The sequence below is a fragment of the Sus scrofa genome, chromosome 4, assembly GCF_000003025.6.
Source record: "Sus scrofa isolate TJ Tabasco breed Duroc chromosome 4, Sscrofa11.1, whole genome shotgun sequence".
In the NCBI taxonomy this organism is placed as follows: Eukaryota; Metazoa; Chordata; class Mammalia; order Artiodactyla; family Suidae; genus Sus; species Sus scrofa.
In genome coordinates, this window is record NC_010446.5 from 97,704,680 (window position 1) to 97,731,929 (window position 27,250).

The 27,250-nt window shown below is 50.8% G+C and overlaps 1 protein-coding gene across 3 annotated transcripts; it reads right to left on the reverse strand.

The window, feature by feature from the left end:
* CGN (cingulin) lies at nucleotides 126-25,819 on the reverse strand. 3 transcript variants are annotated; one of them, XM_013997148.2, is made up of 21 exons: nucleotides 25,797-25,819; nucleotides 18,235-19,109; nucleotides 16,977-17,077; nucleotides 16,458-16,527; nucleotides 16,261-16,356; nucleotides 14,168-14,295; nucleotides 13,408-13,540; nucleotides 12,471-12,683; nucleotides 11,917-12,065; nucleotides 11,524-11,656; nucleotides 9,109-9,309; nucleotides 8,555-8,761; nucleotides 7,924-8,181; nucleotides 6,518-6,688; nucleotides 5,566-5,727; nucleotides 3,915-4,004; nucleotides 3,386-3,469; nucleotides 3,155-3,273; nucleotides 2,725-2,833; nucleotides 1,914-2,077; nucleotides 126-1,605 (listed from the first exon to the last, which is right to left on the reverse strand). In XM_013997148.2, exons 2-21 carry the CDS (start codon nucleotides 19,093-19,095, stop codon nucleotides 1,464-1,466), a joined length of 3,591 nt encoding a protein of 1,196 aa, XP_013852602.1. In that variant the 5' UTR covers nucleotides 19,096-19,109; nucleotides 25,797-25,819; the 3' UTR covers nucleotides 126-1,463. The 3 variants fall into 3 exon arrangements, with proteins under 3 accessions (XP_013852602.1, XP_005663504.1, XP_020945516.1); XM_005663447.3 differs by lacking the exon at nucleotides 25,797-25,819 and adding an exon at nucleotides 25,322-25,445; XM_021089857.1 differs by lacking the exon at nucleotides 25,797-25,819 and adding an exon at nucleotides 22,037-22,223.

Genomic DNA, 27,250 nt, shown 5'->3' on the forward strand with positions numbered 1-27,250 from the left:
GATCTGTTGTAAAGGACCTCTAAAAAGTGAAGTTAAGAAAACCCCAGCTTCGGTCTCTAAATTGAACAATAAAATGGTTTCTTCATAAAGTTAAGATGGGGGAGAATGAGAAGACAAGTCAAAAATTTCAGAATAGATATATAATTTTATGTTTAATTTAAAATAAATTCAATGCTGGATTGGATTGAACTGGGAGATAATATATGATTTGCAGAATAGAGGAACTTTTTTTTTAATCACAAAATCACAAGTTATTGGTGAAAACAGACTTCTCCCTCCTCAAGGCTCTGTACAGAGCCTGCTTAGGAAATAAGAGAGATGAATCATCTCCCTTACCTCCTCCCCACCAGAACTTGGCTCTCCCCAAATCCCAAAGGAGGAATAAATCCTCCATTGCCTCTTTCCATTTCTACCAAGAGTCAGCCTCTAGCCCCTCTGTATGAGGACCAAGCTCCTGAGATATTGAGGGTCCCTCAGTTCCCTAGTGAGGTTGGGCACATCTGATCACAAGGCCACAGAGACCAAAACCTTTGCTTTTCGAACTTGTGTAGACAGTTGTTAGGGTTCCCAGGTGTGACCATCTTACAAGCACATCCAGTCAGAGAGGGAGAAGAGGAAGGATGGAAACCCTGAGCAGAACCAGGCCTCACCACCTTATCATGGCCCTACCAAAGTCCCTCTCGCAGGGGTTCCTAAGTAGAGAAGCTGGTAGCTCTGTCCATCGGTCACTGGGGCAGCAGGAGGGGTTCTTGGAGAGGTATGAATGTGCAGGTATAAAAGGCAAGAAGGGCATCCTTATCTCCTCACCCCGGCTAAGGCACTGAAAAGAAAGGAGGAAATGGTAAAGACGGGAAGGGGAGGAGAAAGGGTCCCTTGGATCTTGGCCTGGGGAAGACAAAAAATATAGGACTGGAGACAGGTGGGGACTACCACGTGGGCCCCATGACTGTGCAAAGAAGAGCATCTGAGAAGTGGGTAGAGCCACGCCAGCATGTCCGTTACCCATTATGTCCTCCTTACCCTGCTCCAGAATGGGAGGAAAATGAGTTACAGGAGTCAAGGGAGCAGAATCATATAGGGTATTTCCCTGAGCCTGGGGTGTAGGGTTAAAGAAATAAAGCTTTATACACATGGCAATTTCGATCCCTTCCTCTCCTGCTCAATCAGCCTATATGCTGACCGAGCTGCTGCTGTGAGGGAGTCGGGGTGGGGGGAGTCAGCACTTGAGGAGAGGATTCAGCTGGCTAAAACGCCCACTCCTCCAGAGGAAAGGGAAAGCCCATCCACCAGCTCAACACTGATGCCTTTTTATCACCATCACCCAGACCCCTCCCTGTCATAGGTCTGAATAATTGGGTCTCCCACAGCAACGGGGATCTGAGGCTGGGCAGGGCAGAGCAGAGCAGAGCTGGACTGGCCAGGACAGGCCTCAAGTGTGGTTTCTGGGCCTTGTGGACCATGAGCTAACAAGAACTGGTCTGCAGGTTGCTCTCTGTAAGCAGTGATGCGATGGAGGAAGGATCGTAGACGCTGTCAAATTCCTCATCTGAGCTCAGCCCTTCGTGCTGGAGAGTTGACTCAGCAGCTGAGCGAGACGCTTTGCGCCTGAGTCAAGAGAGGAATACTGGTCAGGGGAAGAGGCAGAAAGATTTAAACAGCTGCCATTTACATGCTAAGGAAATTCCCAATTCCTCTAAGGTCTAAAGCTACTCACAAGATTTCCCCCACCAAGCAGAGATTAGGGGAGATGGGGTACAGGATGGGAGCTGAGATACTAAAAGATAATTACACTGGCTTTCGGCCAGGAATGAATGACTGCAAAGTCCCCTCTCAGAACCCCTCCTCCCTATCCAGCCCACGCCCTCCTTGCTCTGTTAGCCTGATGGAGCAGGGGTCAGAAGAGCAGCCCATACCAGGAGTCCTTCTCCAGGGCTTTGATCCGGGCCTGGAGCTGTTCATTGACCTCATGTTGTTCCTCCAGCTCACGCTGGGCCTTCTTCCTCAGGCCATCCAGACGCTCAATTTCCTCTTCTGCTTCATCCACCTGCCGCTTCAAAGCCTTCACCCTCAGGCTTAGCTAGGCAGGATACCAAGTCCCCACATTAGAAAAGCAGCAGCTGCTACCACGGCCAGGGATCCTCCCCTGCAGGAACCTTGACAAGGGATAACTGCCCCCAGAAAAATGTTCTGACTATGGGCAAGTTCCCTAACCTCACAGGATTGTCTTAGGGATTAAATGAGTTAGTACATCACTTAAAAAGAGAACCTAGCACATCATAAGCACTGGATACATGTGCTTACTGTCCTTTCACTGTAGTCTCTCTGTCCTTATAGAATGAAAGTCTAAGTTGATCTTGTTTTTTGGGGTTTTGTTTTTTGTTTTTTGTTTTTTGCTTTTTAGGGTTGCACCTGCAGCATATGGAGATTCCCAGGCTAGGGGTCAAATCTGAGCTGCAGCTGCCGGCCACAGTCACAGCCACAGTAATGTGGGATCTGAGCCACATCTGCAACCTTCATCACCATTCATGGCAATACCGGATCCTTAACCCACTGAGCACGGCCAGGGATCGAACCCACATCCTCACGGACACTAGCAGGGTTTGCTACCACTGGGCCACAACATGAACTCCAGAAAGCCAAAGCTTAGAAGACGTATGAGATGAGGCCTCCCTTGGTAAGTATATACTTATCATGTGGTTGCTTGGCTCCAGCTGCCATCCTTACCTGGTCTTTCTGGTCATTGACGTGTTGCCGCTCATCATCAATCTGGATGGACAGCTCTTTAACTCTCCGCTCCAATTTTCGGTTGGTGGACTGCAGAACTGTCTTCTCCCTAAAAAGGTGGGTAGGAGGATGTCTGTGGCTGTTGCCATTTCTTAAGGAACCCCTACTTGGCCCCCTACTGCCTCCAAGGACCCCAGGACTCAGACACAAGCTCCATCATGAGATTGGGGAGGATCTGGGGTAGATCTAAAGAACCAGGGAGATAGAGGTCATTCACATTGTGGAATTTCTCCAACTGTCTCTTCTCCCTATCAAGAAAAGAGGTCTCCAGAAAGATGAAGCCAGGCTGACCATGTCTGAGACAGAAGATAGAGGCAGCCCCAGAGGAGAAAAGCCCAGAGGGAGAAAGGGAGGATGGGCTCCTTGTCACCTCTCTTCAGCCTGGAGCCGCTCCTGCAACTCCCGATTCAGGGACTCGAGCTGAGAAAGGCTGGCGCTGGGCTTTTGGAAGCCTTCTGAGCTGGCCAACCGGCTCTTCAAGTCCTTGTTCTGAGAGGGAAAGGAAGACTCCTGGATTAGCACTCCACCTCCGATCACTTCCACGGTCATCCCACCTGCCTCCTGGGGTCTATTCCCAAGACTCCCTGCCCCTGCCCCTCACCTGTCTCTCCAAGGAGATTTTGTCACACTCCAGGTCCTGCCGAGCAGACCTCTCCTGCATGAGCTCTGTCCTCAGCTGGTCCACCTAGTGTGGATGGGGGAGAGGATCCAGACTTGGGGAGGACTAATGATGAATCAGTGGGGCAGAGTAACTGAAGGGTACTTACTCCCTGAACTCCTCAAATTCCCCAGGCAACTAAGAAATCACAGCCTTTTCAAATGGGAGGAGCTACAGAATTTAAACAGGGCCTTCTCAGTCTCATCAAGAACTAGCATCATTTCTGAATGGAAGCAGCCTAGAGTCAGGTCAGCAGCCCAGGCCACCAGGATTCCTCCCTCCACTCAAATTCCTGGCCTCTTTCCACCCAAGGAAACCTGCCAACCCTTCCAAAGCAGACAAGACTCTGCAGTACAGCCAGGCACGCCAGAACTCTCCAGATATGAAAGATGGGAAGGAGGGTTGTTTTTGAAAGAGCCAAGAGGTTCTGCCATCAGGGGTAGGCACAGATGAGAAGAAAGGAAGGGGCTACCTGGTCCCGGCCGCGATTCATCCGGTCCGTCAGCAGCTCCACGGTGCTCCTCTCCTCATCTAACTCTGCCTCCAGCCGGGAGACTTTTTCCTGTGTCAGAGGGACAACAGGTTAATTCTGCCCCAAATGCTGGACACCATAATGCCAAATTCTAACCAGGACGGTCTCAGACTCCTCTCTCTGGTACATCCCAGAACCCACTGTTCCCTACCTCTCCCAGAGCCACCATAGCGCTAGCGCCCTCTGCTGACCAAGTGGGGCATCAAGGGGAAAGGATGGGCCGGCTCTGGTCTTGGCTCCTTGGCAGGAAGACAAACCCCCAGAATTGATTTCTCACTAAGGCAACCCTATCTCCCGAAGAGGAAATAGAAAGAAACCCAAGTGCCGGGGGCCAAGGCCGAGAGGGTGAGAGTTAGAGACTGAAGCATCAAGGTACAGCCTAGAGAAGCAAACTCGAGACAGGCAATGCCATGCAGAGGCCGAGTGTAGGCTCCAGGGCCAGACTGCTTAGATTTGAAAATCAAACCTACCACTTCCTAGCTGAGGAGCCACGGACTCAGTCTCCCTATGTCTCAGTTTTCCTCATCTGTATAATGGAGAAAACAAGACTACCTATCCCACAGGGTTATTCCCAGGATGAAAGGGAGTCCTATGTACCTAGCACACAGCACAATATATATGTTTGCTGCTGCTGCTATTACTATTTTTTTTTCAGATTTTTTTTTTTTTTTGGTCTTTTTGCTATTTCTTTGGGCCGCTTCTGCGGCATATGGAGGTTCCCAGGCTAGGGGTCAAATCGGAGCTGTACCGCCGGCCTACGCCAGAGCCACAGCAACGCAGGATCCGAGCCGCGTCTGCAACCTACACCACAGCTCACGGCAACGCCGGATCCTTAACCCACTGAGCAAGGGCAGGGACCGAACCCTCAACCTCATGGTTCCTAGTTGGATTCGTTAACCACTGCGCCACTATGGGAACTCCTGCTATTACTATTGTTATTGTTATTACTGCCAAAAATAGCAAACTGAAAGCCAGTGTTGACTCTGAAGGGGAGAAGCCACTGCTCAGCTCCAGCCAACTGGTGCCACGCAGACAACTCAAGACTCTAAGCCCAGTGTTATTCCATTTTCCAAATGCACAAAAGAAGCCAGAAAGGGAGTTCCCATCGTGGTGCAGCAGAAGCGAATCCGACTAGTATACATGAGGATGTTGGTTCGATCCTGGCTTCACTCAGTGGGTCGGGGATCTGGTGTTGCCATGAGCTGTGGTGTAGGTGAGATCCCGTGTTGCTGTGGCTGTGATGTAGGCCAGCAGCTGTAGCTCCGATTCGACCCCTAGCCTGGGAACTTCCATATGCCGTGGGTGTGGCCCTAAAAAGCAAAAAAAAGAAAAAGAAACCCAGAAACCCCAAATTTTATGTGACATCTATAAATTTCCAAACAGTAGCAATGAATTCAAAGTTGTTTAAAACACTGCAGTCAAACAAAATCCATCAGCTGTGGGCTGCTACTTCTCCATCCCTAGTATAGAAAGAGGCTTGGAGTATCCTGGCTCTTTTCCCCACAGATATCCCACCTGTGCCAGGATCCAGACCCCCCCACACCCCCCGCCACCCCAATCACCTTCCCTCTCCCACCCTCAGTGTCCTCACCTCAAGGCTCTTGAGTTGTCGGCTCTTATCGTCTTGGGAGCGTTTTTTGTTCTCTGCCTCTTGCTCGAGCCCCTGCAGCCGCTGGGCCAGCAGCTCTTTGTCCAGCCGGGCTGTGTCCCGATCAGCCTGGGATGCCTGCAGGGCCTGCCGCAGCCTCTGAGTCTGGTCAGAAAGGAAAAATGCAACAGCTCAGATAAGGTCAGGTGGAGGTTGAGGGGTGGGAGCAGTCCACCCTGCGGGGAGAAATAGTTCAACACTGACATTCTTAAGAATTGCCAGAACATGGTGGTAATAAAAAAGAATGACTTTTAGCCCATTTTCATTTTTGTCTTTTTAAAACCCTCCACACAAGTTTAAAGCACCTAAAGAGTTCTTAGACGATGGATCCTGGATCCCAGCCCCAGGAGTTAGGATTTAAGATGTACAGGATATATCTTGGGTATTGAGATTTTTTTTTTTTTTTTTTTTTTTTTTTTTGTCTTTTTAGGGCTGCACCCAGAGCATATGGAGGTTCCCAGGCTAGGGGTCTAATCAGAGCTGTAGCCACTGGCCTACACCACAGCCACAGCAACACAAAATCCAAGCCGTGTCTGTGACCTACACCACAGCTCATGGCAATGCTGGATCCTTAACCCAGTGAGTGAGGCCAGGGATCAAACCCGAGTCTCCATGGATGCTAGTCGGGTTCATTAACCACTGAGCCATGAAGGGAACTCCTGGTATTGAGATTTTTAAAACTCTCCCCAGGTGACCCTGATGTGCAGCAGAGTTTGCAAATCACACCTATACAGACGATGCATCCCCTACTGTCTGTACCTAGCTAGGGTGGACAACACCCCCCTGCCACCCAACTCTCCCACCTAAGTGATTATACCTAAACCCAGGTCCCAGGATCCCTTAAAGGACGCTGGAAGGGTTCCCACTCCATCCTCTGGCCATTTAAGGGTCCTACCTCATCCTGAAGCCGGCTCAGCCCCCCAGAGGTCTTCTCAGCCTCACTGGCCCACTCCTTGGCCTGGCGCTGGGCATCTGCTACCTCCCGCCGGGCCTTTTCCTTGTAATCCTCCAGCTGAGACTGGAGCTCCTGCAGGGCTTGCTTGGAGTCATCCCCAATCTGCTCCAGCTAAAACACAGAAAAAGAGTTATTTCAGCACTGCATCTCTTTAACAGACGCCTCTGTCCCTTCTCCAGGCTCAGACTCTCAAGACTCTCCCAGAGCCTCCTTCCTGCCAAAGCAGTTCTCTCTTCTCTTTCCTGGACCTAGGTCCCTAGTATAGCTGGTAGTAATATATAAATTTTCTGGATTCGAATCCTGGCTCTACCGCTTATTAGATGGGTCTGGGTCTCAGGTTCCCATCTGTAAAATGGGATGATAACAGTATCTCCATCACAAGGGTGTTGTAAGAATGTTAACTAATTATGTTAAAGTTATTTACAACAGTACCTGATACAAAGTAAACCCTAAATGACCACATTTCAGCAAACCCAAGATGCTAATGATTATTTTAAGACGTACCGCTAAAAGAAAAATCTGCCCGTTAAGCTATAACACATTCGTATAAGACACAAATCAATTTCATAGAGTTCCCGTCATGGCGCAGTGGTTAATGAATCCGACTAGGAACCATGAGGTTGCGGGTTCGATCCTTGGCCTTGCTCAGTGGGTTAAGGATCTGGCGTTGCCGTGAGCTGTGGTGTAGGTCACAGACCCGGCTCGCATCCCACGTTGCTGTGGCTCTGGCATAGGCCAGCAGCTACAGCTCCGATTAGACCCCTAGCCTGGGAACCTCTGTATGCCGTGGGAGCGGCCCTGGAAACAGGCAAAAAAAAACAAAAAACAAACGAAAAAAGACACAAATCAATTTCAGAGATGACACAATGTGCCTTTTAGAACAGATGAAACATATGATGTGTCTGCTCCAGTTTTACAGTGAGAGAGTAAGAGAACCTTAGCCCAAAAGAGCAGTTTCTTTCCTTTTCTTCCTTTCTTCCTTCCCTTCCCCCAAACATAAAAGTCTACCAATGAAAATTCTTATTTTAGGTCTTACAGATGCCTCAGGAGGGATTATAGGTCTTTTCTCTTCCTCCAAATATAAAACTCTACCAATGAACATTCTGCTCTTTGGGCCTATAGACTTCTAGGAGGAACTCCGGGAAATGTTCTCCAAGGATCAAGACCATCAGGGGAGGGAAGTAGGAAGGATGCCACTCTGAGGATCTGGCCTCGGCCTCCCCAACAATGAACTTGAGGAAAGCAGCCACCACACGATGTGACCCCAACTCCCACCCCCTGTCCCGCCAGGCAAGCTTCGATATGAGCGGAGCCTCTTCCTGAGCCCAGGCCGCCCCAGGCCCCACCTCCTTGTTCAGCCGGTCCACAGTCCGGTCCAGCAAGCGCTTCTGCTCCTCCAGCTCGGCTTTGCTGCGCCGGAGGGCCTCCCGCTGCTTCCCCTCCTCCTCTAGGGCCCTGTTCAGCGCCTGCTGCTCCTGCCCCAGGCGGGCCAGCCCCCGCTGGGCCTCCTCCAGCCGTGCCTCCAGGGCCCGCTTGGCTGCTGCCAGGCTCCCCTCCTCTTCCTGAGCTGTGTTCAGGGCCTCCTCTAGCCGCTGCTTCTCTGCCTGTGATGGGGAAGGAGAGAACCATTGGATGACAGGATGCGAACCTTGGGCTCAAGCCATTTGGAGGTGAGTGGATGGGAGGAAGGAGGAAGAGATGCTTGTTTTAAAAAGGTGGGCCACAAAAACAGGCTCAGAGGACCCAGCGAAGAACAGAGAACAGGCAAAAAGTAGATAGAAGACAGACAAAAATGCCAGTGACACTTGAGAAAGTCACACCAAAGCATACGCCAGGAAATAAACCCAAGGTTACCAGAAGGCTGGGAAGGCAAACAAAAGTACAGTCCACACAAAATCAAAGTGATGGCTGAGGATTTAGGCAGGGATGAGGAGACAGCGCCAGGAGGAAGCTAACAAGATCGGCGAAAGTACTGACCTCCAGCCGCTGCACCTTGTCCCGAAGCCGTGCCTCCGCCACTTCCCCGCCTTCCGCCAAGCCTCGCGCCTCCTTCAGTTGCTGCTCCAGACCCAGGATTCGCCGTCGGAATTCGTCGTTCTCCTCCTGGGTCTCCCGAAGTGTTGTTTCCACTGCCGTCCGACGCTGCCCCAGCACTGCTGCCTCTGCCTCTGCTGCCATCTGAGCCTGAGGCCGGTTCAGGGAGAGGAGGCTCAGACCCCAGGGCTCAAGGTCAACGACAACTCCAAGAAAGGCCACCCCAAAGGCAGACCCCAAGAATCCAGATGTAAAGAGGGGTGGTGCCGCCAGCCAGAGGCTTCCCTGAGAACCCCACCCCTACAGAGATGCAGTGGATGTCACCAGATACCGCCCGGCCTCCCCCTGCCACCTCCTGGCTACCTGTAACCACACACCTAGGACCAAGGATCTGGTCTATACATACCCATGATAGGTAATTTTCCACGCCCTCTGGCTCCTCAGCCCTCCAGACCCCTCAGCCTCCACCTCCTAAGCCCTGTGCCCACTCCCCTTGCCTTGGAAGCCTCTTCACAGTCTTGTCTCAGTTGTTGGAGGGTCTTTTGTAGCTGGAGGTTCTGCTGTTCCAGTCCCCGGCCTCGTTCAGCCTCGACCTTCAGCTGCTTCTCCAACTCCCGCTCCCGGTGTTTCCCAGCCACCTCCTGGCTCTGCTGCTCTGCCTGCAGGTCTTTAAGTTCCTCCTGTGTCTGGCGCAGCTCCTAGAAGGGAAGAGAAATGGTGACAGGGAAGGGAAATGGTGACACAGCAGAGAGAGCCAGCCTGGGACACCAGAATGTGGAGAAACCAAAAGTCTCATACACTACTGGTGAGAGTGTGAAGTGGCATGGCCACTTTGGAAAATAATCTGGCAATGTCTCAAAAAGATAATAATGAAATTGCCAGATGACCCAGCAACTCTACGCCTAGGTATAAACCCAAGAGAACTGCATAAACATATTTTCATAGAAAAAAAAACCTGTAAGTGAATGTTCATATCTATTCATTACAGGTAAGCAGAGAAATGACCCAAGTGGAATTCCCGTCATGGCTCAGTGGTTAACGAATCCAACTAGGAACCATGAGCTTGAGGGTTCGATTCTTGGCCTTGTTCAGTGGGTTAACGATCCGGCATTGCCGTGAGCTGTGGCGTAGGTCGCAGATGCGGCTCGGATCCTGCGTTGCTGAGACCCTGGTGTAGGACGGTGGCTACAGCTCCAATTAGACCACTGGCCTGGGAATCTCCATATGCCGTGGGAGTGGCCCAAGAAATGGCAAAAAGACAAAAAAAAAAAAAGAAAGAAAGAAAAATGGCACAGTGTATGGTCCACAATGGACTGGATTAGTCTATTTTCCTAATGTATATTTTATTTATTGATTAAAAATACATTTAATATATGAAATAAATCAAATACTAGTTGTACTTTTTAGCTCTTTAGCTTTATCCAGCATAAAAAATCGACTGAGACTGTCCAAAGGAAGCCCAAGTTCACTATGTCAACTAATATAGTGAAAAGGCTTCAGACTCTCATTGATATTTGTTAACTTCTTTTATTGTGTGTGTGTGTGTGTTGTTAACTTCTTAACATGGTAAAAATTAATACTTTTGATTTCACCACCAGAATATGTTTGATTAGATCTAGGAGGATTCTCAGTAGGCCATAAATGCCAGTTACCTATAATGAAAATATTTTCTTATTTTCAAGTCATCCAAAATAATTCATTGCTTTCCTATCCTTCATAAATACCAAAAATATGAAGAAATTATTTGTGTTCACTTCACTTTTATGACCTTATAATTTGTGAAATAACCATGCATGATAAAACATTTAACCCTCTGTGTCTAGATTCTCTACTCCGAGCAGCCTTCAAATTACAATTTGGCTTCCCATGTAGGTCAGCTGGCCATGCTACTGCAAGTGTTCCAGTCCATGTGACGACATTTCTTATTGTAAGTTAATAAGCTGGAATTCTAGTAAACGTTTGTTGCATAAGCATAGTTAATAAGTCCCCTCTGAGAGAGGGAGCCACGCGTGCTATGCTGACCAAATTAGGTTTCCGAGCTTGCAAAAATGACCATGGAGTTTCACAAATCCATGGCAATCCTCCCTGAGGCCTCTTGGGAGGCAGCCAGCAGCCTCTGGCTATAACCCAACCTGGCCACTGAGAGCCCTTTCCATTAGAAACTTCTTTTTTTTTTTTTTGTCTCTTGAGGGCCGAACCTGTGGCATATGGAGGTTCCCAGGCTAGGGATTGAATCGGAGCTGCAGCCACTGGCCTATGCCACCACCACAGCAACGAGAGATCCGAGCCCCGTCTGCAACCTACACCACAGCTCATGGCAATGACAGATCCTTAACCCACTGAGCAAGGCCAGGGATCAAACCCACAACCTCATGGTTCCTAGTTGGATTCGTTTCTGCTGTGCCACAACGGGAACTCCTCCATTAGAGACTTCTATACTTGGAATTCCCATCGTGGCTCAGTGGTTAACGAATCCGACTAGGAACCACGAGGTTACGGGTTCAATCCCTGGCCTTGCTCAGTGGGTTAAGGATCCGGCGTTGCCGTGAGCTATGGTGTAGGCTGCAGATGTGGCTCAGATCCCGCATTGCTGTGGCTGTGGCAAAGGCCGGCGGCTATAGCTCCAATTAGACCCCTGGCCTGGGAACCTCCATATGCCACGGGAGCGGCCCAAGGAATGGCAAAAAGACAAAAAAAAAAAGAAAGAAAGAAAAGAAACTTCTATACTCAATGAGGAGACCAGTCTTGCTGGAGCATATACTGGGAAAAGATAAGGCTGAGCAGGCAGGATGAAGCCTGAAAACCAAGCCGTGGAAGACAAATACACTAGTGTGGAGACCCCAATGGAAAGTTGAGGCAGGTGCCCATCACCCCTTACCAGCCCTTCCACCCCCTCCCCAACTTTCACGTACCTTCTTGAGCTCTTCCACCTGGCGAGTATCTCCAGCACCAGCTCGGGCCTGCCCTAATTCCCTCTGCAAGACCTCTATCTTCTCCCCAAGTTCCTCTTCCATCTCCTCCTTCTCCATCCGCAGCTGCAGGAGTCTGAGCCCAGCGAGGTGAAACAAAAGGGAAAGAAAACAGGGTAAGGTCACTTGCCTGGGAGAGGTTAGCAGGGCGATGAAAACCACCTCCCTGGAGGCCAATACACTGGGCACCCAGCCTGGGTGGGGGTGAGGGCAGAGGAGGAAGGTGGATATGGAAAAAGGCAGCTGGAAAAGGGGGGAGTGAAGAGCACAGCCTGAGCAGAGAGGAGGTGGGATATAAGAATCACAGATAAGCATCCTGAGGGGCAATGTCCTTACTCCTGCTTGGTGGCTCTAAGCTCCTCCTTGTTCTTCTGAAACATGTTCTGCCAATGCCCCGTCTCCTCTGAGGTCTCCTCCAGCTCCCTCTGCAGCCCCCGAACCAGGGCTGACATCTTCTGCCTCTCAGCCTCTAATGCTGCATGGTCCTGGGGAAGGGGAGAGTCGGTGGCCAGGAGACTCAGAGGGAAGAGTTTACTCCAAACCAACGTGAGTGTGTAGAAGGGGAGGCTTGGGCCCAGAAGCACCCGCACACACCCCCTGACAGCCACAGGTACCTGGTGCAATGCTAGCAGAAGGTTCTCACCCCAAGACACAGTCTGTCTCCTGGCATCTAGGGGAAGCCTCCCCAGTTATCTCCCCACGGGACTCCTGGACTGCACATCTTCCCTCTGCCCTTGTACGTTTCCCCACCAAGGCTTACAGTACATCCCACATGTGTCTTTCATGGGGAGTTCCCGAGACGACCATGAAAAATCAAAAAATACCAAGACCTCAAGGCAGCCCCCTTCCCTAGGGTACCCTCTTCTCCCAGCCCTGCTCTTGTCACATGCCTGCGTTGCATCCTGCATGCTCCGGCGAAGCTGCTCTGCGTCCCGCTGGTACTGCTGCCGGACTTGCTCCACCTCCTGGTCACGGGAGGCCACCTCCTCCTTCAGGGCACCCTTTAGGGCTGTCAGCTCCCGCTCCCGCAGCCTCAGCTGCTCTTCTATCCGCTGTTTCCCCTCTACGACCTCTTCCAGAAGCTCCCGGGTCTCTAACAGGTCCTGGGGAAAGTGAATGTGGAAGTACAGAGGTGACCACCTTAGGAGCGAATAATTCATTCATCCAGTCAATCAAAAAATACTGGAGTTCCCGCTGTGATGCAATGGGATCGGTGATGTCTCTGCAGCCCCAGGACACAGGTTCGATCCCTGGCCTGGCACAGTGGGTTAAAGGATCCGGTGTTGCCTCAGCTGTGGCGTAGGTCACAACTGCAGCTTGGATCTGATCCCTGGCCCAGGAACTCCATGTGTCATAGGGCAGCCAAAAATAATAATAATTTATTGGAGTTCCCTAGCTGTGGCGCATTAGGTTAAAGATCCAACATTGTCTCTGCAGTGACTCAGGTCACTACTGAGTCATGGATTCAATCCTGGCCTGGCTCAGTGGGTTAAGGATCCAGGCTGCTGCAGCTAGGGCTTGGAACTTCCATATGCCGCAGGTAAGGGCAAAAAAAAAAAAATTTAATGAGTAGCTCCTATCAGTTAGGCACGGTACCAGGTGCTCTCCGGTCTCTAAGATGCCTAGTTAGAATAAAGGAAACCACCATTCTGGGCTCCAGCCCCCGCCCCGCCCGCCATTAGGTCCACCTGAAAGCACCCTATGTACTAAGTACACCAGTAAGCAGCTACCTACTCCCCATACTTTGGGGAAGCTGTAGATGAGCACACTTGAGGATGCTCTAGCTAAAAGGAAGCTGAGGCTGGGGTAACCAGCCCTACTCCCTACCTTCATCAGCATCTCCTTAGCAGGCTCAGGACCTTGGCCCCGTTTCAGCTTGTCCTGCAGCTCCATCACCTGGGTCTCTAGCCCATGTCGAACACTTTCACTCTGGTCCAGGAGGAGCTTCATGTTCTGGAGTCTAATAATTATCATAGATAACATTATCAAGTGCTATGTGTCAGGTAGTTTTCTAAACACTTTATATTAATTCCTTCACACCTCCTTCGAGTCTTTGTTCAAACCTTAACAAGGCCTCCAGTGGCTACTTAATTTTTGCAACCTGCTCCCCCACAACCCGGCCCTCCTGATCTGCCCTTAACCGGATCTACTTATCACCTGCTCACATGTGACACATGTACACAATATGTTTAATGTTTACTATCTGTTCCCCGCTACGAGAAGCTACACTTTTAGAGAGCAGAGCTCTTCATGTATATGGTTCACTGACATACCCCAGGAACCTAGATCCGTGCCTACCACACAGTACTCATTGCAAACACTTCTGCTAAATGAATGCTCACAACAATCCTGTGAAGTAGGTACTACTGTTAACCTTATTTTACAGATTAAGAACCCATGCACAGAGGCAAACCCAGGTAGCCCATTAGCATTCCCAATAGAAAAAGTAGAGAAAGGTCTTATCTTAAACCATCTTTGTCTGCCAGCTTCAGCTTAAGATCTCCCTCTGTCTCCCCAGCCCTGGGGGAGCCTCTAACTCCGGCCAAGGCCCTCCAGCAGCCCCACATGCCCTATCAGCTGCACTCACTCCTTGGTGCTCTGCTGGGCCTCCCCCTTTCTCCTCTCCAGCAGCTCCTGCAGTCGGCTGCACTCTTCTGCCTTCTCCTCCAGCTGCCGCTCCAGCCCAACCCGGGACGGCTCTAGCTTCTGACGCTTCTGGAAAAGGAGAGAAAAGCAAGTGGAGAGTAGGGCAAGCCTCTCAGAAGGACCCGAAATAATAGGAATGTCTAACATCTACTGACACTCACTATTTAATAGGCCCTGTACTAGGGACCTCATGTATGTTACCTGCATTTAATCCTCCTAACAAGCCTGGGTACTCGTAAGGGCTTAAAATACATCCACAAATTCTCTGACATTCCTTTCCAAAGGTGATGTCTCTCTCCCTAAGTATAGGCTGGACTTAAGGACTCTCTTTTTTTTTTTTTTTTTGGTCTTGTGAAGGCTGCACCTGCAGCTTATGGAGGTTCCCGGCTAGGGGTTGAATCAGAGCTACAGCTGCCGGCCTACACCACAGCCACAGCAATGCCAGATCTGAGCCATGTCTGTGACCTACACCACAGCTCACGGCAACGCCCGATCCTTAACCGGGCCAGAAATCGAACCTGTGTCCTCACGGATGCTAGTCAGATTCGTTTCTACTGAGTCATGATGGGAACTCCAGGACTCTCTTTAAACAAAGAGAAAAAGCGGAAAGTGAAGTGTAGCTTCTGAGACTAGGTCATAAAGAGGCACTGCAGCTTCCTCCTTACCTTCTGTCTGGGATCACTCACTCTGGGGGAAGGTAGCTGCCATATGGTGAGGACACTCAAGCAGCCTTATGACAAGGTCCACAGAGCAAGGAACTGAGGCCTCCAACCAACAACCATTGAGTAAGTCTTTTTAGAAGTCAATCCTGGAGTTCCCGTCGTGGTGCAGTGGTTAACGAATCTGACTAGGAACCATGAGGTTGCGGGTTCGGTCCCTGCCCTTGCTCAGTGGGTTAACGATCCGGCGTTGCCGTGAGCTGTGGTGTAGGTCACAGATGGGGCTCGGATCCTGCATTGCTGTGGCTCTGGCGTAGGCTGGCAGCTACAGCTCCGATTCGACCCCTAGCCTGGGAACCTCCATATGCCGCAGGAGTAGCCCAAGAAATGGCAAAAAGACAAAAAAAAAAAAAAAAAGAAGTCAATCCTCCAACTCCTGGCCAGTCTTCTAATGATGACAGCCCCAGCCAATACCTTGACTGGAAGCTCATCACAGACTCTGGGCCAGACCTACCCGGTTAAGTGGCTCCCAGATCCCGAGGCCTCAGATACTGGGTAATGTTGGTGTTCTGAGGTCATTTGTTACACAGCAGTAGGTAACTAACACAGTATAATTATTATCCCCACTTTACAGTTAAGGAAACAGAGGCTTAGAATATTTATAGAACTTGCCCAAGGTCAGTTTCATAGCCAACAATTTGAACTCGGTTAGTTTGATTCCACAGCCGACCACTTAACCAGTACGTTACACTGCTTTTCAGGACACAAGAGGAGTTACAAGCTAACACTTACTGAGCACCAACTACATACAAGGCACACTGTGAGAGGTCGAAGCAGCGTTAAAAAAGAGAAGTACATAGGTTTGAGCATAAATCTGATCCAAATTTTAAAATTCCTCCGCTGCGACTTACCACCTTGAACAATTCACTTAACCTCTCTGATCTTCAAATTTCTCATCATACAAGAGTCCAAGATGCCTACTTTACAGGGTCACTATGATTATCACATACTATTTGGGATAGTACCCACTAGAAACTTAAACTCAATAAATGACAGGTACTATTATTGCCATCATTGTTATGATGAAAAGAATTGCAGTAAAGTAATTCTGCTCAAGATTTATAGAGCCAGTAAGTGGCAGAGCCAGGACAAGAACTTTCAAAGGAAATGGAAGGAAAAGTAGTTGGACCCCTGATGAATGTGCTCTTCCTCTCTAAGCTCCAGAGAACCACAGAAGTCCTTGCTAGGACTAGCACCCATTCTTGTTGCACAAGACAAACAAGGACTCGTTGCATTGCTTGGAAGAGCCAGTCCAGGCCAAGGTTCTTTCCCCCTGTGGTCCTTCATGCCTCCTGCACCTCTTATCTTTCCTCACCTTCACCTCTTCATCCAGCTTTTTCTGTAGCTCCTCCACTTTTTGGGTGAGTTCGCTCTGCCCGGCCAAGGCCTTAGTAGAACCAGGAGAAGCCACCTGCCAGAGATGCAGGGGGGAGGAAGTGAGTCCACATCCTGATCCCAAGGCCCAAAGGCCCTAACCCTGACCCCTGCTCCCACCATAAGAAGGCCACTCACCATCAGAGGCTGCATCTGCTCCAGCACCAAACTGACCTTCCTCCTCACTGAGGTTTCACTTTCTGAGCTTCTGGAGAATAAAAGCACAGATGCAAAGATTAGAGGAGGAAAGAGGAAGCAGAGATGAGAGAAGGAAGGGTTAAGAGCAGGGAAGATGCGGAGTTCCCATCGTGGCACAGCAGAAACGAATCCGACTAGGAACCGTGGGGTGGCGTGTTCGATCCCTGGCCTCACTCAGTGGGTTAAGGATCCAGCACTGCCGTGAGCTGTGGTCTAGGTTGCAGACACAGCTCGGATCTGGCATTGCTGTGGCTCTGGCGTAGGCTTGGCAGCTACAGTTCCAATTGAACCCCTAGCCTGGGAACCTTCACATGCCACAAGTGCAACCCTAAAAGGACAAAAGGCAAAAAAAAAAAAAAAAAAAAAAGAGAGAGAGAGAGAGCAGGGAAGATGGGGAACAAAGCTAGAAGGGAAAGAAGGGAGGTGTGTGACTCTGCTGTTGGGAGGGTCCCCACTCACCCTTCTCTCAGGATGCCATAGATGGTGGCCTTCACGTGGTCCACACTGCCTGGTGGGGCTGCCTCCTGCTGGTCTCTGAGAAGGTCTGGAGTTGATTTGAACTACAAAAAAAAGTAAAACCAAAGAAATAGAAAGATTAGGAAGATAAACCAGAAGCATTGTGGGGCTCAGATGGAAGAGAAGTAGCAAGTGGGAAACAAGGTCCTTCGAGCATGACAAATAGGCCGAAGTCAGGTAAAGAGGCAACACTGGAGTTCCCATCGTGGCTCAGTGGTTAACGAATCCGACTAGGAACGATGAGGTTGCGGGTTCGGTCCCTGGCCTTGCTCAGTGGGTTAACGATCCGGCGTTGCTGTGAGCTGTGGTGTAGGTCACAGACGTGGCTCAGATCCTGTGTTGCTGTGGCTCTGGTGTAGGCTGGTGGCTGCAGCTCCAATTCGACCCCTAGCCTGGGAACCTCCATATGCCATGGGTGTGGCCCTAGAAAAGACAAAAAAAAAAAAAAAAAAAAAAGAGGCAACACCTCTGAGGCCTGAGCAAAGGCCAGGAAGGAGTCAAGCAGGATACACCTCTCACTATTGCTGCAAACCAGATTTTGCTCAACAAACAGATCTCAACCAGCTGTGAGCTGTGTCATAGGCTATTTGTCACTAATGGCAGTTAATGTACTAGAATCTGTAAATGATCTACTTTTAGAATGGGCTTAACTTTGTCTCAGAGTAAAGTCACTCCCCTACTCACTTGCATTCCTACGTGGGAGGGTTTTGGGGTGGGGGTGGGGGGCCACGCCCACAGCATGTGAAAGTTCCTGGGCCAGGGCTCAAACCTGTGCCACAAGAGTGACCCCAGGCACTGCAGCTTAAGGCCAATGCTGGACCCTTAACCCACTGCGCATAAGAGAACTCCCCGAAGGTAGGAGTCTTGGCAAGAGCATGAGGGAACAGCTCACATTCTCCAGGCCTGCCTCACGTATGCTATAAACTTAGCAAAAGCCAGTGACTGAGGCGTAGTTAACAGTCGGGCGATGACAAGCAGCTCTCCATGCTCGTAAATGATTTCATAATTACTTCCATTTCCTTTAGAATTTTGCCCACAGAAGTATACTGTACTTGTGAACACCATCTACTAAACAGATGGATAAAAAGTAGCAACTTTCTGCCTTGAGTCATTTGAATCAACATGGGGTCCCAGGGCTGGTGGGTCGGGGCTGATGAGAAGGGGCTGGGGGGTTGGAAGCCACGAAGGGGTGGGGTCTGACCTGTAGCATCCCAGGGTCCTGGGCTCTCCCCCGTGGCTCCTCAAAACTCTGAAGGACCCAGTCCTGGGTTTGACGAGAGCGGCTAAAGCCACCAAGAAGGTTCTGGGCTGACTGTTTCGAGCTGCCCATGTGCTGGTCACGCTTTGTGCTAGGGGTCCAGTGGTCGGGGGACCGGCGCTCCCGTTCCTCAAGGGTGTCCCGTGGGAGCCGGTTGTCCAGGCTCTGGCTCCGCTTGCGTTGTTCAGGGGGCAACGTCCGCATGCGGCGGCCAGTCCGGCCCCGGATCTGGCCCCCATGGTGGCCGTCAAACTTGTTGATGAGTGAGTCCACTGAAGACAGGGGGGCAGTGTCAATGGTGCTCCCAGGGGAAGCTCCCTGGGGGGCAAGCTCCAGCAGGCTGGCGCTCCTGTTGCTCGGACCCATAGCGGCAGGGCCTGCTAGCGAGGCCTGGGACTGGGAGCGGAGCAGCTTTCCATTCCAGTGGGCCCCGGGCTCCTCATCAGACGTGCTGCCCCGCGAGGTGGCAGGAAACTCCTTGGCCTGCGAGTAGGGGCTCTCAGTGAGTTCCGAGTCAGAGCTCAGAGCTCCCGGGGGCCCTCGGCTGTTGGCCCCCTTGATCTGGACCCCAAAGGAGTCACCACCTTTCTCCCCACTGTTGAGCACCACAAAGGGCTGCCCAGCGATGCCCTGCACGCGCACGGCGACCCCATAGGTATTGGCTCTTGCATCCTTAGCTGGGCGTCGCCCACCACGACGGAGGGTGCCCATCTCTGCATCATCCACTGGCTCTGTGATGAAGCGAATCTGGACTCCATGGTCTACAGGGCCCCGGGGCTCAGCCATGCTGGACACCTGCTCCATGGATCGGAGGGGTCCTAGAAGATGAAGAAGAGAGTTTAAGCTGAGAGACTAGAAATAGAAACCCAGAAACCTCTACTTGCTCAGCTTTTGTGAGGCTGACTGCCCTACCAATTCCTTCTCCCAAAGTAGTAGTTTTCATCCTTTGTTTGAGCAGCAGAATCACCTGTTAAAACTGACTGCTGGACCCTACCCCCAGAGAATCAGATTCAGCAGGTGGTCCCCAACTGAGGGTTTACATTTCTAACAAGTTCCCAGGTGATGCTGATGCTGCTGGCCCAGATTCCACACTTTAAGACCCACTAGCCCAGAATCCCTATCTTCTAATACAGTCCTGCGGAGTTTGGCTTTGTCATGAGTTTCCCTGATCTTCGCACATGTGAACACACACCCCCATCTGCCTCCCCTGACCCCAGGGGAGGCAGAACCCAAGCCCGGCCTGCAGACACCTCCGATCCAATGGAGAATAGGGGGCCTCCACTCCCAGAACTCATTTCAAATACAAAAAACCCAAGAGTTCCCATCGTGGCACAGAGGAAACAAATCTGACTAGTATCCATGAGGATGCAGGTTTGATTCCTGGCCTTGCTCAGTGGCTTAAGGAGCCAGCATTGCCATGACCTGTGGTGTAGGTCGCAGACGCAGGTCGGATCTGGCGTTGCTGTGGCAAAGGCCAGATTTGACCCAAAATTTCAATTCAACCCCTAGCTCCAGTTCAATCCCTAGCCTGGGAATTTCTGTGTGCCACGGGTGCGGCCCTAAAAAAAAAAAAAAAAAAGAAAAGAAAAAAAGCAAATGCAAAAAACCCCAAGGTATATCATCCCCTCTCTGGGAGGATGCTCAAAGAAACCAGTAGCAGTGATGCATCTGGGTTGAGGGAACTGAGAGCTAGGGACACAGACGGGAGCATGAAGGGCTTTCTGCTATGTATCTTTTTGTCCCTTTTGCATGGTGGAACCATGTGCTTCCCATTCAAAAAAATATTTAAATAACATTTAGGAGTTCCCGTCGTGGCGCAGTGGTTAACGAATCCGACTAGGAACCATGAGGTTGCGGGTTCGATCCCTGCCCTTGCTCAGTGGGTTAAGGATCTGGCATTGCTGTGAGCTGTGGTGTAGGTCGCAGACGCAGCTCGGATCCCGCGTTGCTGTGGCTCCGGCGTAGGCTGGCAGCTACAGCTCCGATTGGACCCCTAGCCTGGGAACTTCCATATGCCACGGGAGCGGCCCAAGAAAAGGCAAGAAAAGACCAAAATAAATAAATAAATAAATAAATAAATGTTTAAAAAAATAATAAAAAAAATAAATAAATAACATTTAATAGTGTCAGTCCAAGAGCCTCCAGGACAGGCAGACTTGCCTTCTGAGGGCCAGAGCCAAGACCACCCACAGGCCAGCTGCCTGGGTCTACAGTGCCTAAGTGCAGAGTCAGAAAAAGGAACATAGGAGTTCCCATTATGGCTCAGCAGGTTAAGAACCCAACATAGTGTCTACAAGGTTGCGGGTTCGACCCCTGGCTCTGTGGGTTAAGGATCCAGCATTGCCACAAGTTTCAATGTAGGTCACAGATGCAGCTCAGATCTGGAGTTGCTGTGGCTGTGGTGCAGGCCAACAGCTGCCGCTCCAGTTTGATCCCCAGCTTCAAGAACTTCCATATGCCATAGGTGCAGCCGTTAAAAAAAAGAAGAAATGAAAAGAAAATGGAACATATTCCAGGTATGCTCTGGCTCCAAGAACTTGGGGAGGAGAGGTTCTCCTTCGAGCAAATAAAAATCTAGCTTCCCCACCCCTTCTGCTAACCTCCACCAGGGCCTATCACCAAACTGGAGGAGGAGCCTCTGATGTGCCAGCCAGAGACAACAAACATAGGCAACTCAACCTCCCGAGGAACTCTGGGCCAAGGAAACTTGGCAAGTCCCCTTTCAAGGATTGCAAAAGTGCAAGGAACTCAGGGGGAGCAGGGAAGGGAGGGGTGGGGTTCCAGGTGAGAAGGGCTTAGAGTTCTTAGCATTCCTAACCCTTCCCCTCCAGAGAAACAAAGGGTATCCCTATCAGCCCTATCAGTTCTTCACCTTTGTGGTGTTTGGGAAAATGCAGCCTTCCCAAACTTTTATCACAGAATCTCAAGAGGTCCTTTTTGTTTTGCTTTTTAGGGCTGCACATGCAGCATATGGAAGTTCCCAGGCTAGGGGTCGAATCAGAGCCCGCAGCTGCCAGCCTTCACCACAGCCACAGCAACATGGGATCCGAGCCAAGTCTGCCACCTATACCACAGCTCATGGCAACACCAGATCCTTAACCCACCAAGCGAGGCCAAGGATCAAACCCCGCATCCTCATGAATACTAGTTGGGTTTGTAACCCACTAAGCCACAAAGGAAACTCCCTCAAGAGGTCCTTAAGGCACATTCAATCACCTGAGGACCCCATTCTTCCACTCTTCAGACACTGGGGAGGACTTAACCAGCTTCTAACTAGAGACCCCCAAAAGCAGGATATGTAGTTGCAGGGCCCTATGTTGGAACTGAAGTAAGAAATGGGACCAGAAAAGCTACAAGGCAAAGGGGGACTAGAGTCAAGACCTGGCTTAGAATTCCAGCTTCTGTTCTTCACTTGAGGAATATAACCTTGGGCAAATCACAACTTTTCTGAGCCTCAGTTTCCTCATCTGTAAAATGGGTATAATGGTAACACCCCATGATGTAACTACCTGTGAGAATTAGACAATAACAATTATGTGGGTGTATACAATTGTAAAAATCTATCATTATAACCTTAAGATTTTTGTACTTTATTTACCTAGGTTCTACTTCAATAAAAAGAGGGGAAATGACAAGATATTAAGCATGAATGCACCTAGCAGCATATGGCTGTCACAAAGCTGACAAAAAAACGTCACTCTGCACATACATGCTACTCCTTCCAACAGAAATTTCCTGGCTTCACCTGGTCCACGGAAGGATGTCACTTCCTCAAAGAGCCCTTCTCCGACCACAGCCTCGCACAAACAAGATCAGCTTTACATTATACACTCTATGGTCATCTTTCAGTGAATTTGCCTCAGTTTATTTTTACGCTTTTATCAGAGTGATGTTTTATCTCCTGTCTTCTCCACTAGATTATAAGCTCCTAGAGGGGAAAAAAAAAAAAAACATTGCTCTCAGCTGACTCCTGCGTCCCCAGGGCCTGGCAGATGGTAGATATCAATACATGTCTATTAAAGGTTGTATGCTGAACCAAGGCAGATGTGCACAGCAGTGGCGAGACTTTCCAAGGATCCCATACAGCCATTTCATGTTTGTCCTTATAATGGGACCTCCTCCTGGCCTGGACTCTCTGCCCTACTCAGTCACAATTTTGGAACCAGATGTGCCTAGACTGCCAGCTCTCAGAAGTCATGATTTATGCATGATGCAGCTCTACCCTGACAGTACCTCCACTGATCTATCAGATCCAGGTCAAGGGCTTCGCAGCCTAATCCCAGCACAGTTCATAGCCCCTTGCCCGCCCAAGAGCACCAAGTTGCTCAGAGGTGGCATCAAGCCTAACCCCAGGTCCCATGACTTCCTAACCTCAACTCCCTTAAGGCCCAGGACATGTGGGTCCAGGGCCAGGAGGGCTGAAGGGCTCTTTGGGATGGGTCAGAAAGCAGGGCTCTAAATGATTCAACATGGAAACCCATCCGCCTTCAGTTACAGAGGACAGCAGGGCGGGGCCAGGGGAGCAGGGCAGCACCAAGGCCTTGCATAAGCCCGAGGCAGGTAAACAGTGATCTAGTGCCAGGCAACAGGGAGCCCAGAGCCTTTGCTCTCACCAGCTGTCTGACCCTGCTTTTCCCATCACTGGCAAGTGCCCAGGGCACTCCTCACCAACTGTACTCTGGGAAGAGACTAGACTACAAGGTAATTCGGCTACATCTGTCTGCCTCTGCTGTTCCTGCCTGCAACAAGGGGGAGGGCACTGCACCTGTATCAGACAGCCACTTCTCCCTGAGTTACTCATTAGCCTGCCCTGCCCCTATTCCATCACCTCTGGCCCCGGCAAAGGCTTCTCTGGCTTCCAACTAAGAGTGACAGGGTCTCTGGACTCCTGGCAGGAAGTGGGGGTGGGGTGGTTTCGGGTGTGCCGAGGAAGCGTGGGTATACATAGGGCCAAGCAATATACTAGATGCTATATAACTGGCAGATGAAGAAAATGGGTGAACTAAAGGTACAGAGATTAGACTCCTCTCAGAGGTAACAAGGAAAGCAATTGGTCAAAATAGAAAAGGACAGCTCAGTGACCTTGATCTTTCAGTTGCTATTTTCTCATAAAGAGTTAGTGAGATAAGGCTGCCGAGGATCCAAAATGAATCCCCCCCAAGTATACTCCTAGCTCAGTCCACTGAAAAAGCCAAACCTGAGCACCAGGCTAGAGCGGCTTGGCCAGTGTGTGTGTGGGGGGAATGCAACGAGGAACTGGGCCCCTGCAAACTGGCTGGACAGGTTTGAGAAGCAAGGGGAAGGGGAGGGAGAAAGCAAAGGGAGACGCCACTGGCAGCTTGTTAAGCAGACCAGAGAAATTCCACACCACAGAGGAGGCAGAGGGGCAAAGCCCTGGGCAGGGACTCTGTCCAGCCTAGATGCCAAGACTCTGAAGGAAGAGGCAGGAGCTGGGGAGGGAACAGGCAGGAGGAGCAAATACACAATGAACCTGGTAAGTGACAAGTCAGTGTGCAACAGGAAGACTTTGTCTCCCGCTACCCCTCCCTCTCAAGTTCCCAAGGTTGCATTCCAGATCTCACACTTAGCCAGGCCACCTCCCTGAACCTTAGTTCTCCCCCCACCCGCCAGTACTAAAAGAAGCAGCAACCCTACCCCTCCCACTTCCCATGGGGGTGATGGCAGGCGATCAGTCTGGGGAAAGCAGGAAGGGTTCTAGGAAGCCAGAATCCTCTTAGGGTCAGGCAAATCTCTGGATGAACAGTCCCCTAGAGCCAGCCCCCCATTTCCAAAAAATCCAGGATGAAAAAAGAGGTGCAGAGGCATGTGTAGGCAGCCTGTCAACAACATAGCGGTTACTAATTATTTCTCAATTACAACAACTCTCCTCAGGCAGGGCATCAAAGGGGCTAAGCTAAGGCTGGCTCAGGTTCCCTCACCTGCCTAAGGCAAGGAAATCTGCTTCAGAAGTTTTGCCTGGGCCCCGACTGAGCACCTCTCATCCAGCCTGGAGACCTGGACGGGCTAAATCCCCTACTCGGGTGGTCTCCTGAAGAGTTCCGCCAGTTTCCTGAACCAATGCCTACTGCCTGATAGCCATCACCGTCCAGCTGTCAGGGATGCCCGATGGGGTTTCAGAAAGTAATAGGGATTTTCGGAGAAGCATCAAGGAACCTGGTTAAGCTCCCAAACGTCACCCAATGGCTCCATCTAAAACCATGGAAGTATGTGCTTGGGGGGGAGAGGGGGGTTGACGTTAGCTCCCAGGAAGAGGCCTCTTTAGAAAGATGTATTTCTACATATTTTGAAGACCTCGGGATCTATGCTTACTCAGATCCCTCTCCTGTAGAGCACTCTCTCAAGAGGAAGTAGGAAAAATTCTCCCTGGCAAGAAAGCAAAGGAAGACAAAAACTGAAAGCCTTCGTTTCACACCTAGCAGACATGGGGGTGCCCTCTTGCTCTACTTCTCAGTGCCTGTTAATTGCACCTGTCTTGCCCTGTAGGTGAGCAATGGTTAGAGAAAGATTGCACACCTCAGAGCCATCTCAAAGTCAGAAGGGAGGTATCAGCGCCAGCTCGGACTGGCCGTCGGAGGAAAGAACCTCAGGGAAACAGCACCTTTCCACGCCCTCTCACTTATGTCTCCGAACCTCAGGCAGCAGTCCCCTTTGCCCAACTGAGGAAACACTCCTTCCCCCCACCATTCCCGCCTCTGAGAAATCCTGCCCCGGGAACTGGCGTCTGACCACCAGAGCTATCTTGGCCCTGAAACACTTTCATGCCCTGGGAATAGCCTCAGCCTCAGGTGCCCCTCACCTGGCACCTTCCCAAGCACCTGCCTCTGGCACCTGAGGACAGGAGCCAGCTCTTAATCAGTGCTCCCACCCTACCTCGACCTCCCCTCCTCCTCTCGCCAACACAGCACCTGTGCCCTGGGTATCTCAGATCGCCTCGACTCCCACCCCTCAGGGGTACACCTGAGGGCTCGCCTGCCTTTCAGGTGCCCTTGCCCCCGCCCGGTTCACTCACCCCAGCCGGGCTCGGCGCTCCCGGGCTCGGGCTCGGGCTCGGGTAGAGCTGCACGCGCGGCTCCCGGGCCCTCCCCCTCTGTCCCTCCGCGCTCCCTCCTTCTCTCTCCCCCTCCCACCAACCTGTTACTCCCCTCCGGAGCTCCACCTCCATTGGCCGTCACCACCTGCCCCGCCCTCCCCTTCCTCCAGTTGGTCCGTTTCCCACGAGGGGCGGGCCGGCCGCGTCAGGGACCCGGACCTGGGGTCGCCAGCCCGGGTGGGCGGGAGGGGCTGTCTGGGTCACGTGGGCCGGGGGCGGGGCGGCGAGGGGCATCGGGAGGCCATTTTGGGGGCGTAGTGGTCAGCCGCTGGCGACCGCCCCCGCCCCCGCCAGGCCGGGGTCGGGAGCCGCCAAAGCATTTTCTCGCCTCTGCTGCAAAACAATCCCCCGCCTCCCGGCTTCGCAAGGGGACTGTCTTCTGACCTTCACCTACCTCCGCATAAGCTGGAATCCTCTTCCGTCGCATTCTGCGGAAAATATCTCCCAGTCCCCCGACGTCAGAGCCTCCACATCAGCTCCGTCTCCCTTTTCCCCAACCCGAGCCAGACCCCTGTCTTGGATTCTCCCCCGTCTCCTGGCCTCCCCAAATCATGCAGCCTGGTGCCTTTTTCTCTGTAGTGTTTATCACCTTCCAAGTTATGTAATTAAATCTAAATATCATATTTGTCTTTTGTCTCGCCCTACGCCAAGCTTCACCAGGGCAAAGATCTCTTGCTTTGTTCTCTGCTTTATCCCAAACGCCTGCAACAGGGACCGACATTTGTTAGATGCTTAATAAATATTTGTTGAATGAGTGAATGAATGAATGGGAACCGGGAGGGGTGAGTTTCCACAGAATAGGAATGACTGTCATTCTAAACAGAAGGGGATCTCAACCCCAGGTTGTAAATCCATTTTAATCTTTCAGGAAGTGGGGAAATTGACTCCAGTCCCTTGACGAGTAAAGGCAGGGGTGCTCAACCAACTGCAGGCACTCTGCTTATCTTCTAGCTGTAGTTAAACAGCGAAATCTGGCCTCCTAGGTTTTAATCGTTGAGGTATGTAAGAGATTGACTTAGTTTATGTTGCTAGGTTCTGATATTCTCACGTATTTATTCAACAACTATTTATTGTGTACCTATTGAGGATTGAAGAGGAATCTTACCTGCCACTGACAGTCTAGGGCTTTCCTGAGAGCACATTTCCTTCCCTTCCCCCCAAACTTCAAAGCCTACGTGTAGGACCTGGAGGGTAAAGTCCACCTCCCAGTTCCTAGGCAGGGAAGCAAAGTCTCTGCATTCCAAGGGAAGCTTTATGTAGGGATTAGAGTCATCAAACCGGCCCATGGCCCGGGGAGGAACAGCAAAAAAAAAAAAAAAAAAAACTGTAAGGGTGGGGATAGGGAAAGGAAACATCCCTCCAGGACCATGTTATCTCTAGATCACTGGGGGTTTTTTTGCTTTTTTTTTTTAATGTGAGATTGTTTAATTGACCCAAGTATTGGAAACGTGGAAACTCTCCTAAGGTAACACCTTAATAATTAGGATACTTGTATTTGTAGTAAATACAAAGTTAGGGTGGTAAAGGAGACACCCCACCCAGCACTACGAACACAGGTTGCAAGGAAAACTAGGAGGCCTCTGAGTCACAGTCATCGTCATCTGTTCCTCAAGGAAGCACTCAGTCTGACAGAGAAACTATCATTAGGCACGGGTGTCAAAGGGGACACTAAGACCTTTCCCAGAGGTTGTGGTCCCATTCCTTAGAAATGTTACAGGAGGTCCCTTCGTGGCTCAGCGGTTAGCAAACCCAACTAGGATCCATGAAGATGCAGGTTCGATCCCTGGCCTCACTCAGTGGGTTAAGGATCTGGTGTTGTCATGAGCTATGGTGTAGGTCGAAGACTCA